This window comes from Nuphar pumila, chromosome 11 (genome assembly GCF_984573655.1).
Source record: "Nuphar pumila chromosome 11, dmNupPumi1.hap1.1, whole genome shotgun sequence".
Taxonomy (NCBI): Eukaryota; Viridiplantae; Streptophyta; class Magnoliopsida; order Nymphaeales; family Nymphaeaceae; genus Nuphar; species Nuphar pumila.
Window position 1 is genome coordinate 108,881,431 of NC_143259.1, and position 16,778 is coordinate 108,898,208.

General features: G+C 35.4%; 1 protein-coding gene across 1 annotated transcript; it reads left to right on the forward strand.

The window, feature by feature from the left end:
• The first annotated feature begins 7,412 nt into the window (after positions 1 to 7,412).
• LOC149822771 (putative CCR4-associated factor 1 homolog 6) lies at positions 7,413 to 8,096 on the forward strand. The gene has a single exon (XM_089980371.1). It carries the CDS (start codon positions 7,413 to 7,415, stop codon positions 8,094 to 8,096), a length of 684 nt encoding a protein of 227 aa, XP_089836497.1.
• The last annotated feature ends 8,682 nt before the right edge of the window (positions 8,097 to 16,778 follow it).

Here is a 16,778-nt window from a genome sequence, read left to right on the forward strand (position 1 = left end):
TTTTAAAATCATGTCTATTATCTATCTGTGCAATCTTATGAGACATGACACTTGTTTTATCTTTTGTTCGACCTTATTCAATAAAGACTTCTTACTTGCCTATAAAATTTAAGGAAAATCCCTCATATGAAATAAAATACTAGCTTTTTTCTTTAGCCTAGTGTCATTCGGCCAAGACCTCTCTGCTCATATAAAAAATCAACATATATATAATGTCATGTGTGGCTTTATACATGCCTTAAGCCACACTTGTCATCATGGCTTGCCCTTTTTTGAAAAACCTTTGTGTTTGTGTCAACAGTCATCTTTTGACATTGATGTGTCTACTTTTTTTGTTATCGATCATACTTTGTATGCATAACAACAATGAGGGATACACTGCAACTTTGATCCATTTGGATCTTAGGTAAATTAGATATTTGATTGAATTTCTCAAATGAGTTGTTTCAGGTCCAAAAAACCGGATAAACTTGAATTGCAATGTGATTTTTACCCACGGGATGACATTTTTGACATTTTTACCAAAAGATCTTATATTTTAAAATGCCTTACCTTCTAAATAAAATAAATTTGTCCAGAAGCATTTTAAAAGGATTATCATATAGAGCCACACAAATACTCTTGTGTGTTCCTTCTTGAGAACTCTTGGGCATCTTCTATGAATATGGATCTATTATCTTAACATGCTCCCTTAACCCAAATTACATTAGGTTGAACTTGTTCCTAAAGTGATTAAACTTTGGTCTAGCTAATTGCTTGGGCAAGATGTCTACAACTTGATCTTGGAAAAAAAATAAATTGAACTTTAATTTATCCTTTAAAAACATTATTTTGCACAAAATGATAACCATTTTCTCCTTTAAAAGACAAGATTTGCAGCTAAATATGTAACACTTAGGTTATCACATCGCACAATTGGAATATTGTAGAGAAGAATATTAAATTTTGTCATTAGTTGTTTTAACTAGACAATTTTAAATGCAGCACCAGCAATAACTTTATATTTTGCTTCTATGCAAGACCTAATAATTGCACATTGTTTGATGGAGCTAAAAGACAATAAATTGGTTCCTATATAAGTTAAATAACCACATGTAGATTTGTGATCATATGGTTATCTATCCGAGTCAGTATAAAAAAACACAAATAATTACAAAAAAAAAGACTTCTTAATTAATCTGTAGGCCAAAATTAATGGTTCCTTTAAGACAGCGTAAGATCCTTTTTATATGATCCTAAGTATCCTGATTTGGCTCATACATAAATAACCTAGGTTAGATAGTTTCATTCTAGGATGTAACTTGATGGGAGAGATCAACTATAAAATTTAAACTTATAGAAGAGGTTCTAGACCATAGCCACTGGTCATTGGGATCCACTTGGTTGACTAGGCTAGATTGTTATGGGAATTTTAGGCTCAGGTTTTGATTCAATGATAGGAGTCTCAAGAGGAGTTAGCATGTTAGGCATGCAACAATTAGGAGACCCTTGGACATTTGATTAGGTAGGTTGGAGGATAGTTTAGTATTCTAATTATGCATGACAATTCAATGGTAACCTATGAGATTAAGCAAAAGAATTGGAACTAAAGGTTAACCCTGTGTTGGACTTTTAGGAGGATTGACTTTCTGATTTTGACTCCAAATTTACAGTTCTTGAGATGTGAGAAGCTCTTTTTTTCTAATATTGAAAAATTTATCTTCATCAAAGACAACATACCCTGTGACAAAGGTTTTTATAGTTATTGGGAAATAACAAAGGCAATCTTTATACTCTCAAGAAATCATAGGGCTTAGACTTAGGAAAAAGTTTGGAATTAGCATATGAGACCAAATATGAATAACATGTGCACCCAAAAAAATTCAAATGTTCATACCCATAGACATGCTTGAGAATGAGCTTGTATGAGGAGTTTTGATTAAGATTAGATATAGAAAGCTTGTTGATATGATAAGTTGCAATTCTAAAGGCATTGACTCAAAATATGTTGTCCAAGAATGCACTGAACAACAATGTCAAGCCTATTTCAACAACATGATGATATTTTTTTCTACTACACTATTGTGTTCATGAGTTTATTGGCAGGGCAACCATTATTTGATGCTACAACAAGATAAACATTATTATAAAATTATCATTAATTCTTGTCAGTAGTATCATAAAATTCATCAAGTTGTCCTCTAATTTGGTTTTGAGATGAATGTGGTTGATGAATGCATATACCATAAGTTCAATGGGAGTAAACTTATTTTTTTAATTTTGTATGTGGATGAGATATTGCTTACCAGAATGATATAGGCATACTGCACGAAACCAAGAGATTTCTAACAAAGAAATTTGAAATGAAAGATCTCGAGAATGCCTTTTTTATATTAGGGATCCAAATACATCGAGATCATTCTCGGGGTATTCTTGGATTATCACAAAAGTGCTATATTGAAAGGATTCTAGAAAGATATGGCATGAAGGATTGCAAACCAGGAGATACACTTGTTACTAAAAGAGAAAAATTTAGTCTTGCTCAATGCCCCAAACACCAGTCTAAAATTAAGGTTGTGGAACAGATTCTCTATGCATTTGTTGTGGGGAGTCTTATATATTCTCATGTATATACACATCTGGATTTAGCACACATTGTTGGGATGTTAGTCAGATATCTTAGTAACCCAGGTATCGATCATTGAAAAGCAACCAAACGGGTTATACAGTATTTGCAGAGAACAAAATGTTACATGCTCACATACAGAAAGTTAGATCAGTTGGAGATCATTGGGTATTCTGATTCTGACTTTGCAGGATGTCAAGACAAATATAACCAGTTGAAGATCATTGGGTATTCTGATTCTGACTTTGCCGGGGGGGAGGGGGCAAAACATAAATATTTTGTAATGTGAAATCATCTCCGGCAGTTTGAGGCCTTTCATCACAACTACTCATTATGAAAAACAGTGGGACATGATTTCAACCTACAACATACCCCCTAATGCTTGTTTAAAACAATGTTAAGCTGATGTATCATTGTGTTAATTGGCTGCCATGGTTTTATTTTTCTATTTGCTCAAAGGGGATTGTTTACATTGGGATCTGGTAGCCTTAAGAAGTTTGGGTTCTTAATTTCCTAATCTGCCCTATTCATGTTTGTTACTAGTTGAGCTCACATCGAATATTCACTATGTTAATATTTTTGCTTAGATAAAAATCTAAGTTCACATTTTTCTTGCATGTTTCTTTGCTCTCAGGCATGTTGTAAAATTCATATTTTAGTTGAGATAATGAAATCTAATGTTTTAGAGAACATTGATTGTGGTTAATTGTAATCTTATATATAAACAACACAAAGGAGTTAGCACCTCATTGATTAGCAGTAATAGGTCGTGGCTAGCGTCGGCGTAGATGGGCGACATGGTGGCGTAAGGAAAGTTGTTGACTATGTGGTTTCGGATGTACTGCAACTCTGAAAGGAGGTTGACAGCCCTGACGTGCACGACTGTGCCAAGTTCCATGGTGTACGTAAATGCCAAGAAAATGAAAGAAGGAAGAGGGCAAGAAGGCAGGGAAGGGATTATTACCCAACAGCTCTCACTCTCTCTCGTGAAAAAGTGAAATGCCAAGAAAATGAAAGAAGAGGGCAAGAAGGCAGGGAAGGGATATCTCTCTCTCTAGATATCTCTGTGGATATATAGGTTAAATTTCGGTGGTGATGATGGCACTAGTAGTTGGCTTCTTGATTATACTGTTATAGAGAGAGAGTTATGGTAGCCAGCGTTTAGTCGGATCCCGGTCTAAGCTGGTTGTCAAATCAGATTATCTCTGGATCTGAATTTGGATTCATATTAGAATCTATATTCATGTTGGATCTAATTTGCACTCAGATCAAAATTGGATCAGATTGCACTTTTTTAACATGCAAGTACCTTGTCTGGATGCTTCTTTATTAAGATCCAATATTACCACATACATTTCAGATCCGGATTCAATCATATTCTATCCGATCTGATTCGGATCTCTCTCTCTCTCTCTCTCTCTCTCTCTCTCTCTCTCTCTCTCTCTCTCTCTCTCTCTCCTTTTGTGCTTTGAAATCTAGGCACAAATCTTTTGTGCTTTGAAATCTTGGCCGTCAGTCTTCATCTATTTGTGACCATAACATTATCGGGTTTTGGTGGACCCCACAGATTACACAATGAACGGTGGTGATGAAGTGCCATGGATGGTGGTGATTTTTTAAAACAAACAAAAATTTGTGCTTTGAAGTTTACAAGTCAATCCCCACTGCACATCTCGCATGGGGAACGGTGAAAGCGATTCAGCTGAGATGTTGAGTGGGGATACAGTATGACCCGATCTGCAGTCTTGTTTTCTTGTTCTGTCATATGGTAAGATAACCATTAATGTTGGTCTTGAATCTTTGATGACTCCTCTGAAGTTTGGTTCCACATCCCTTATATCATATGCCATATTCATACCCCATCTTAAATCTTATTATTTTCAAACCTAATCCTATAGATGGATTCAGCATCACCAATTTAATAAGATTCTCCTTTGGATTGCATTTTTTAAGTATAAAATCGCAACCCTAATTCTTATATCATCCATGCATTTATGTTTATCAAGCATGTAGAATCTTAATTTAAAAATACAAACACACAAAAACACTTAAATTAAATATTCATCTTATTTAAAAGCAAAATAAAAATCTAAATGCTATATGAAGAAAACACAAAAAACTCTATAACCTAATTAAATATTCAAGCTATTTAAAAAAATACTAAATGAAAGCCTCAATTCTGGCAAATATTAATCATAATTTTCATACATAAGCTAATTGAGCCAAAAATTAATAAAACCCCCAAATTTCAAACTAAAATCAATCATGTGAATATTGTATAATGTTAGTTAAAAAAATACAGAAATAACAAATTAATATCCATCTCATTAAAAACATAAAATATTAATTGAAACAAAAACACTAAAAGCCCCAAATCCTAGTTATTAAATTACAACTATTAACAAAAAGGTAAAACAAAAACCTAAACCCTAATCCTAACAAGTAATAATCATAATTTTATTTGTTAATAAAATAAAAAATACTAATTAAAGTGAGCAAGAAAGAGAGAGGACCTCATCTTGTGCACATTGCGGTTGCAAAGTGTGCGACGGTCGAAGGTGGCCTTGGTGCCTAAGGACAGTATGGGTCTGTGGCTATAAGACCCATGAATTTTCAGGTATTTTAATACACCTGTAAATATGAAAAAACGTTGATTTGTATCTCTAGAATATAAAATGTTGAGTTGATAGAATTGATTAAATTTAATTAGTCATTTTTTAATTTTAAAAAATATTGCCTTGAAAATAAATTTTGAAAAATAAAGCCTTATAAATGAATTTTAAAAAATTATAGTTTTGTAATTGAATTTTGAAAAAATAAAACCTTGGAAATGAATTTTGAAAAGTATAGCCTTGAAATTGAATTTTGAAATATTAGATACTCAATATAAAATTTTGAGAAAAATAATATCCAATATAGAATCAGCATAAATTAAGGTTGTCAAGTAAAATATCTAAGAAATTATAAAATAATAATTAGTTAAAGTAAATAGAAAAGACAACTAAGTTTGAATCTAACCAAAAGGAATAAGTTAAAGTAATTAGAAATTACAACTAAGTAGTAATGACCAATTTGAAACCCACTGCGTGGATGGAGACCCAGGAAAAGTGTACATAGACTCGATGGAGAATAACCCATCATTAGAAAGAGGCTAATAAGCCACATCCTCTCGATGTGAAAGAGACTGATACCCTAGGGAGACCATGAGATCGCTCCATTGTTGAAAAGCTAGTTCTAAAGGGTTACTACGTAGCATAATCTTTCACGTTTTCATGGTGGAAGACCAAAAATCACACACCTTGCCATACTTGGCTCTTGTGAGCTCATAAACAAGAGGATATATGTCCCTTAGCTTGAGATTCTCTCATGCCAAGGTTCTTGCCAAAATAAAGTGTGGCTGCCGCATCCTACAAAGTTACTAGATTACCTCTTGGTTTTTATAAAATAGAGTGAAGTGATGATTGCAGGCAAATAGGTCATTAGTTACAAGAACTTTGGCAAGAAACAAATGTTTGTGCAATTGATGATCATGCATTAAAAGATTTATCTTGGAAGGAAAATTTTGTGAGAGACCAGAAATTAAAAACCTGTAGCATCTTAAGGTATGTGGAGGAAGCTTTTGGAAACAATAAGATACATAAATGTTAACGGGAATGAGCTATGATATTTCATTTTACCTTGGATTCATGGCATACTAAGTGCAATCAATAGTTCGTGAACAAAAAAAAAACTTCTAATATGATTTTTTTGGGTGAATTAACACATCGATTGTGCGGAATCAGGATATCATGGTTATAATGCCTTTTTTTTTGCTTGTGTGGCCAAATTTTGCTCTTTGTGGTACCATGCCTATACTTGTTCTTCTATTTGTGATGCATGTTATGAATATTCCTACTGTAAACACTTTTATCTAGTTAGCAGTCAGTGGATATTAATATAATTATTTTTCTGACCATCCTGTAATAGAAAGGGCCAAATCATATTATCTAATTGTTTTATTGGCCTCAATTGTATGCTTTTTCTTTTTGTGGGTTCTATTGATCTGGATTCTAGACCCAGTACCAACACCTGAAATCAGATCCAGGTTGGGTCCCACATCACTCAATTGTATGGTTTTTGTTTTTGTGCGTTTTATTGAACTGGATTCCAAACCCAGTACCAACATTATCTGAAATCAGATCCAGGTTCGGTCCCACCTAGGTCTGAACCATTTTTTAGCATCATCCATCACCTAACAAAGAGTGCTGGCACTCAGTCATGTGATTGGGCCTACCGGTGTCATGGACTCATGGGTGGGTTATGTCACAAGGGTACTAGGTGCAGGTTCTAATATGGATAGGATTACTGTTATATATTGACGAGCAGGGGTTCAATGGGTCGGGTTTATTTGGATCCAAAATAAGAAGACCCAATTAAGACCTGGGTCGGGAGCCGAATGTTCGATTAATGCATGGACCTGGATATAGTTTGTGAAATTATATACTAGACTCACAAATTTTCAATGTAAAAATAATAAGAAATATTATTTTACGTGGTATGGTCTGGCATGAGTGCATTTCTCTTTCCTGCTTGTACTGCTTTCCCATGTTCATCCCCATCTTGGTGGTTTATCCGATCAGAACGTATTCGGTTATTAATCTTTACTCTATATTCCCTAAAAAAAAAAAAATCCTGACTCCTACCACCATCACAATCCATAACGAACCTATATATCCTCTCGAATCCCCTCAAGGATTGAGCAACCCCCTTCCTGGTCTTCTTCCTTCTTCTCTTTCTTAGTCTTGTTTTTTCACATTTTTTCGAACACATGGAACCCGTCACAGTCAGGCAGGTCTGGGCCCACAACGTCGATCGAGACCTCGACTTCATCCACCAGATAGTCATCCAGTACCCCTACGTTACCGCCCATGCTATTTTTATCGGCTTCCATGAACGGCCGGTGTTCGGTCCCTTCAGCAACGACCTGTATCTCCTCCAGCTCGGCCTCACCTTCGCGGACGAGTCCGGCAACCTCCCTATCCACCCCGACACCGGTGAGAAGTGCATCTTTCTGTTCAATGTCAAGATGACGATCCCCTCGAAAGCTCTCAACGCCGATTTCCGGCAGCTCATGGTAAAGAATGGCATTGATGTCGAGGTCAACTTGCAGAACGGTATCCTACCGTGCGTCCTCTTGGACCAGCTCTGTTGCAAGGGAATTGATGCCGTGTGGCCGATGATGAAAATTCTCGACTGCATGCCGCAGCTGCGCGTTGAATTTCTGGAGATGATTAGGTGGTACTCGGTAACGTTGGACGACGTGAGAAACGTGTTCTGGACTAAGGTTTTCGCGCAGTCGGTGGACGGTGTGTTTAAGAGATTGCGCTTCAGACATGGACGGGACGACAGCTACCTCGCACAGCAGGCGTTGATGTACTTGAAGAGAGGCTACTTTCTCAAAGAGATTCCCGAGGGTCGAGCCAACATGGTCTATCCCCTCAGCCGACTCTAGAGAGAGAGAGAGAGAGAGAGAGAGAGAGAGAGTCTTATGATCGATCTTGAAAGGTTGAGTTTGTTTTTGGTGGGTTTTAGATGCTCGAGATTCGTCGTATCATTCATGAAAGGTTTTAGATGTTCGAGATCAGTCTGGGTAGTGCAAGATCAATGCCTTGAACGAATGAGTTTCATTCATGTCATTTCCTTTTCATTTTTTTCTCTTGGTGGTGTGTGTTTTGTTTGGTGTTCGTTGTCAGGCGGTACGCTCTTTTTTTTAGGTATTACTTATTTGCATGTAGGGACAGTTTGTGATGTTACTTGTTCTCTGAAATTTGCAATTCGATTGAACTCCTTCTTCTTTACAATCTTCCTTATCAACTATGATGGTCTGTCTATTTTATGCCCAAGCACTTTTTATCCTCTGTATTTTATACTTTTACATTTTAAGACTTTTTTGTTTATCCTGAGTGAGTAAGAGAGAGAGAGAGAGAGAGAGAGAGAGAGAGAGAGGTTATCAGTAACCGTTTCTTGGACCCTATCCAAACAGTCTAATGCAAGCAGCAAGGCACCCCAGATCCAGCAACGTAGGTGTCTTACCTACGTTGGCCTTCCCAAGTCGTGGTCCCATCCAAAGAGCAGATAACGATCAAAGGGGAACTTTTGGAGATAAAGCTAACAAGATAAGAAGGATCCCAAACAAAGAGGTGCTAACTCCTTTATGTTGTTTATATATAAAATTACAATTAACCACAATCAATGTTCTCTAAAACATTAGATTTTTCTATCTCGACTAAAATATGAATTTTTCAACATGCATGAGAGCAGAGAAAACATCAACAAAAAATGTGAATTCAGATTTTTATGCAAGCAAAAATTTTAACATAGTGAATATTCAATGTGAGCTGAACTAGTAACAAACGTGAATAGGGCATATTAGGAAATTAAAAACTCAAACTTCTCAAGGCTACCAGATCCCAATGTAAACAATCCTCTTTCAGGAAACAGAAAAATAAAACCATGGCAGTCAATTAACACAATGATGCATCAACTTAACATTGTTTTAAATAGGCATTAGCGGGTACGTTGCAGGTTGAAGTCATGTCCCACTGTTTTTCACAATGAGTAGTTGTGATGAAAGGCCACTAACTGCCTGTGATGATTTCACATTAAAAAATATTTATGTTTTGCGCCGCCCCCCGCCCCCTCTCCATCTAGCTGAACCATCTAGCCATTGATTGGGCATGACAGGATTGAATATATGATGGAACCCATCTTATTTCAAATGATGGGATCCATGTTTTGTCTTCAAATGTAAAAATATAAATAGATGCAAAAAATGCTAGCATTAAATGTAAAAATATAAAAAGAGTTCAATCAAATTGCATGCAAATTCAAGAAAATGGGTCGCATCACAAACCTCCACCTACATGCAAAGAAATAAAACCCAAAAAGGAACATAGTGCCAAGACAGAAAACATAAAACAAAGCACAAACCACTAAGAAAAATGAAAAAATAAAAAGACAAATAAAACACATCCAAAACATTGATCTTACACTATCCACATGACGAATTTTGAACATCTAAAACCCACCAATAGCAAACTCAAACCTTTCAACATCTCTCTCTCTCTCTCTCTCTCTCTCTCTCTCTCTCTCTCTCTCTCTCTCAAGGTTTGCTCGACCCTCAGGAATGCCTTTGGGAAAGTAGTGTTCCTTCAAGTCGAAGAATGCCCGCTTTGTGAAGAAGTTATTGTACCGTACATGTAAAACCTGTAAAATTTAGGTATTATTAATAAATAATGAAATTAGCTTTATCTTTGAGTCAGAAATATATTTTTATAGTTTAAATGTCAATCATGGGTATTTTATATGTTTAATTATTTTTTTGACTAATAAGGGTAAAATAGTCATTTCAAACAAAATATTATTAAATATTTACATTGTCATGAAAACTAATTGTTTTAGTGAGTTACAAACTCATCTAGGTACTTTCAAACTGGTTTAAACTTAACAACATGTATTTTGGTAGTTTTCAAAAGAAATTCTAATGAAGGGTATTTTGGTTATAAAATAATTTATGAGAAATATTTTAATCAACAAATCATGATTTTAGAAGATACCAAAACTATGAACTATTAGAATTAATATAACTATTTTGGTGCTAATAGGATAAGAAAAATGAATTTTAGAAAGATTATGAATTTTTTATTGGACCCGGTGTCTAAGTGAGTTCGAACCCAATGGGTCAACCCAGTTTCATAATAAGGATTACTTTTCTTAAATTTAAATATTCATTGAATACATATTCTAACCTTTTAATTTTTAAAATAAAAAATAATAATTAATTAATTAATTCTTATTATGTTGTTTTGTTTTAGTGTGGTAGTGTGGGAACCAGAGCCGATCTAGTACGCACAAAGGATTAAAAAAATATATAAACCCTAAATGTTAATGAAAAACTTTAGGTTATTTTTTTTTTGTGTTCTTTGTTCTCTCTGTCGTAGAGCTCCCTTCTCTCACTTCTGCAACTCCTCTTCCCACCACCACCAATGATCATGACCCACTGCACCACCCTTCACCAGTGACACCGTCATCGCATGTACAGTGTTTGGATGATGACTGCATACACCCTAGTCTGACCCACTCTCTCTCCCATACACGTTGCCTCACCTTTCTGAGTTTTTTACATAAGGGAATCATTTGATCATGTTTGAGATTGCCTCACCTCTCGTCTCACCTCATTTTCCCTAATTCATGGAAACGCCTTGTTATCTCTCACTCTGAGGAGGTGATAGATTATGGATCATCTTATATGCCGATTGTTCTCTCTTCCATCCTCAACAGCTTGTGTTTTCTATGCATTCCTCAAAGCAACTATTGTCTCTGCACATAGCAGTCAAGGGAAGGAGTGATGGTTAGCAACGCAGTATTGCTCAGTTCTTTGTAGGGGTGCCTACGTCTGCATTCGATGGTGGATGAACATTGTGGGAGCTAGGGGTGGATGTGGAGTGCGATTGAGATTGCAGGAGGCATCCCTAGGCAAAGTCCTTCTAGATCCCTTTAGTGAGACATTTACAGAGCTTTTTATTTTCCAGCTATTCTCGTTGGTGATGGACTTCTCTCATGATGTTGGTGGATTTTTTTTCATTTACATTTATCACCCTGTTTTGGCATTCATTTTCGATGGGTTTTCATTTGTTCTTCCTTCTGATGATGATACCATTTTGCATATTCAGAAAGCACTATAAGGTTCTCTCCTCAAAGCCTTCATGTATGGTGTAAAACCCAAGTTTGGGTTATAGTTTGGGCTTGTGTCGGTTGTTTGGTTTTTTGTTTAGATTTCATAAGGGAGGTTGCATAATTTGCATATGAGAATGGGTTAAGAATGGTGTGATTTTTTGTTTTCTTGTGTTGGGGTGTCTTTCTGAGAATTGGGGATGATGCTTTTTAGTGAGTAATTGGAATCTTGTGGGACTTCCTTTTTATTTCTTTGGTTATTTGTTTTCTTCTACTTAATTGGTAGGAAATTGTTTGAACCTTCCATGCTTCTTCATGAAATAAATTAATGTAGGACATCACTTTCTACTAGAAACATTATGAACTTATCGAGGGTTGTCAAAGTCTGATTGGCCAAGGATGCTTCAGATGGTATTTCGATGACAGAATTGATGGCAAGCAGTGAGTCTCGTATCATTGATTGAGTGGTCATTGCGGATTTTGAAACCCCTTAGTCTTTTAACTTTTGATTCATTGTTCTTCACATTATTAATATAAACTACCTTAATTGAACTTGTAGAGAGCATGCTTATTTTATCTTGTAAGTATGATGTATGGCATTAAATTCTTAACTGAATTGTAAATACAAATTATGCACACACACCACACATAGTTGTGAAAATCTAGGGCTGTTATGTATGCTTAAATGCCTATATTTTGTTTCAACATCATTATGTGCACACACACATAGTTGTGGATATCTATGAGTGCTATGGTTGCATATATGTTCAACTGATTTGAGTGTAGGATATATCAAAAAAGTGATACTTAGGCTAAGTATTAAAACAGTTGTAAGTCAGTATGCATTGAATGCAATACAATGTGAAATACAAATTTGTTAAATGCCCATGGTAAGGACGTGGTGCAAATGCATCACCCAATAAATTTATTTTATTGTATACAACACCATGCTCACACACTTAGTTGTGGATATCTAGGACTCTTTTGATTGTAGTTCAGAAATCATGCTTGTCATGATTGTACCTAGCATAGTATGGTATGTGTTTGTTGTGGGTACACTTGTGTGTGAGTTTGAATGCTCGTGTACTTATAAATGTATAATATGTATGCAATGTGTGTTATCATACTTTGGTTTGTGCATTCTATGTTATTTAGTGTGCTTGTATGAATTTGATACATTATGCATATATAACTACTATGGATATGTGTAACTCATGCTTGATGCATACTATAAATGTTACATATTGTCTTGTCATATGTTGGACTTGTATGTCTTGTTTGCTTGAGTAACATGTACATATGATATGGTTTGACACGGAGACCCGAACCCAACCCATACCAAACCCTATAAGATTAGTGTTTGGTGATCAAGAAAGTGGGCTAATTAGAATCCGTATCAAACTCAAAGAGTTTGATTAATATTTGGCATTAGAGTATGATTTGTGAAATTTCTTACAAGACCTTGGCTCAACCCAAGTTCTGATTAAGATCCATATTTTTCAATATAAAAAGCATTAAAAAATATTATTTTACTGGGTCAGGTTTGGATCCGAATCATGTAATCCTTATAGGACTTAGGTATGGATTTTCTTATTTTGGCTTCGTTTGGGATCTGCTACCAGACCTGAAATCAGATCCAGGTTGGGTCCCACCTAAGTCTAAACCATTTTGAATACCATCCACCATCAATCAAGTTAGGCCTCGGTAAGATTGTCGTTAGTTTGGAAAGATGCCAACATTGGAACCCCAAAAGTCAAAGAACAAGCTGAGCTTGACATTTATATGATAACCTAGGTCTGACTTTTTTTATACCTTTATCAGTGAGACATAAGGCAGTAGATCGCTTATGGGCTTAATGACAAAAGTTTAAAGATCACGAAGTTACTGCAGCCAAACTTTAGCGAGAAATTGAAAATTTCTGTTTTTCTCACATTTGTACTAGCAAAACAGTGGCAAAAAAAACATAATTAATTTTTAAAAATAAAAACTAAAATAAATATATTTTTAGGTCATAAAAAACAAATATCATGACAAAGTCATGATACTTTTGTTTAACGATATTATCATGATATTTTTGGATTTGAAATGATGACCAAAATATCATTTGGCGTTATCATTTGGCGTCATCAGCGTTATCTCATATCTTAACCACCTACCTACAAACGAGGTAGTGGTTAACGGATTGTGTTATCCTTTTATTCCTTTGTACATAAGATGTATCTAAGTATAAATATCGTTGTATTGTAAAACTACCATTCAATGAAAATCGGCAGTTCTTTTACTGCTCCAACTCGTCTTTTGTAACATACTACCACCAAGAAAAGAAAAACAAAACTAAACGAAACGAAACGAATGCATGGAGCTTGATGGATAACAACAAAATATAAACACACCAAGAAAAAAGAAAAGACGATAATGGAACTCAGCAAAGATTGATCAACAGCAGTAATCTTGCACCACCACGACGAATCTTGAACAACCAACACCAGCAAGAAACTAAAACCTTTCAAGAAAATTCTCTCTCTCTCTCTCTCTCTCTCTCTCTCTCTCTCTTCAGAACCAACCCATCCCGTGGATCACATTGACATGATTCTGCGGAATGCCGTTGGAAAAGTATCGGTGCTTCAACAACATGAACGTCCGCATCTACTTCTAAGCTGTTATTTCCGATCAGATTTGGGGTTGTTAAATCAGATTATTTCGGGATCTGAATTTGGATTCATATTAGAATCTATATTCATGTTGGATCTAATTTGGACTCAGAGCAAAATTCGATCAGATTGCACTTTTTTAACATGCAAGTACCTTGTCTGGATGCTTCATTATTGAGATCCAATATTACCACATACATTTCAGATCCTGTTTCAATCATATTCTATCCGATCAGATTCGTCTCTCTCTCTCTCTCTCTCTCTCTCTCTCTCTCTCTCTCTGCAGGGGAGAATATATAAGTTCGTTATGAATGGTTATGGTGGTACCGAGGTAGTAATGGGCATCTTGATTGTGCAGTTCCATACGACACTGAGTTTTTGGAGTATGAAGTTACAAGTCCGCACTCTGTAACGAGGTCAGATCAGGTGATATAACTAGGCACGACTGTTTTGTGCTTTGAAACCTTGGTCGTCGCAGCCTTCATCTATTTGTGACCATAACACATCATCAGGTTTTGGTGGACCCCACAGATTACACAATGAACGGTGGTGATGAAGTGCCATGGATGATGGTGATTTTTTACAACAAACAAGAATTTGTGCTTTGAAGTTTACAAGTCAATCCCCATTGTACATCTCGCATGGGGAACGGTGGAAACAATTCAACTGAGATGTTGGGTGGGGATTAGGATGACCCGCACATGGTAAGACAACCATTAATGTTGGTCTTGAATCTTTGATGACTCCTCTGAAGTTCGGTTCCACATCCCTTATATCATCTGCCATATTCATACTCATCTTAGATCTTAATATGATCAAACCTAACCCTATAGATGGATTCAGCACGTGACCAATTTAATAAGTTTCTACTTAGGATTGCATTTTTTTTAAGTATAAAATGGCAGCACTAATTCTTATATCATCCATGCATTTATGTTAACCAAGCATGTAGAATTTTAATTTAAAAATACAAAAACAGAAAATTACTTAAGTTAAATATTCATCTTATTTAAAAATAAAAATAAAAATCTAAATGTTATATGAAGAAAATACTAAAAACTCTATAACATAATTAAATATTCAAGCTATTTAAAAAAATACTAAATAAGAACCTCAATTCTAGCAAATATTAATCATACTTTTCATACATAAGCTAATTGAGAAAAAAAATAATAAAATCCTCAAATTTCTAACTAAAATCAGCCATGAAATATCTAAGAAATAATAAAATAACAATTAGTCAAAGTAAATAGAAAAGACAACGAAGTTTGCATCTAACTGGTGTGAGTTTTGAAAAATGATTTTTAAAACAATAATTTTATGTAAAATCAAGTGAAGTCAGACACCAAAAATATAAAAACGGACTTACACTAGTTGTGGAGTTCGGGTCGATCTCAGAGAACGGGAAATACTTTGTATTCAAGTACACAACTAACTACTCTTTATTGCCTTAAAAAATAAAAGAATTAATTAAATAAATAAATGAGAGTGTGTGGCCCTCTACGAAGGGCTGAAACAAATAAAATAATAGTGCCTTATTACAAACTCCAAATTTGTAATAAGGATAGATCCTAGAATTAAGTGGTGGGCACTGAAAGGAGCTAAACAAGGAATGTTTGTAGAGCAGGTAGTTAAGGAAGTTGATTGGTGTCTCGAGGAGGATTCAGAATCAATGTGGAATAAGATAGCGGGTGGCATGAGAAAAGTAGCTAAGGAGGTATTGGGTGAGTCTAAAGGCGGTGCACCACTAGGTAAGGATACATCATGGTGGAACGAGGATGTCAAATTAGCTATTAAGGTTAAAAGAGAGTGTTATAGAAATCTCAGTAAGAGTCGTGATAATGAGAATTTGGAGAAGTATATGATAGCAAAGAAGGAAGCTAAAAAAGTTGTTCGAAACGCGAGGGCTAAGGTATATAATGAGGTTTATGACAAGTTGGATACCAAAGAAGGCGAGAAGGATATTTATAGGCTTGCAAAGATGAGAGATAGGAAATCGAAGGATTTGGGTATATATGGTTAAATGTATCAAAGATGAAACGCAAAGGGTTGTAGTCAAAGATGAAGAGATTAAGGAGAGATGGAAAGATTATTTTGATAAGCTATTTAATGATAGTTATGCTCAAGATCTTAGAGACTTCTTCATTCCTTTTCATGAGATAAATCGTGACTTCATGCGCAAGATTCAAAAGAAAGAAATTGCAGAGGCTTTGAAGAAAATGAAATCAAGAAGGGCAGTTGGCCCAGATGGTATACCTATCGAGGCTTGAAAATGCTTGGGAGAAAAAGGTTTAGAATGGTTGACAAATCTTTTTAACTTGATTTGGCGAACAAATAAGATGCCTAATGAGTGGAGGAAGAGTACTTTGGTGCCTTTATATAAGAATAAGGGTGATATACAAGATTGCACAAACTATCGTGGTATAAAACTCATGAGTCATACTATGAAACTTTGGGAGAGGGTGATTGAGTCTAGGTTGAGGAAGGTTGTCATGATATCGGAGAATCAATTTGGTTTTATGCCTGGAAGATCAACTATGGAAGCTATACATCTTCTTAGGCAACTTATTGAAAGATATAGAGAGAGGAACAAAGATTTGCATATGATTTTTATTGATTTAGAGAAGGCATACGATAGAGTACCTAGGGACGTTCTCTGGTGGACAATGATGAAGAAAGGTGTTTCTCTCAAGTACATTAGTATAATTAAAGATATGTATGAAGGAGTAGTAACCAATGTCCGCACTTGTAGAGGGGTGACAACCAATTTTCTGATAACGGTTGGGTTACATCAAGGATCTGCTTTAAGC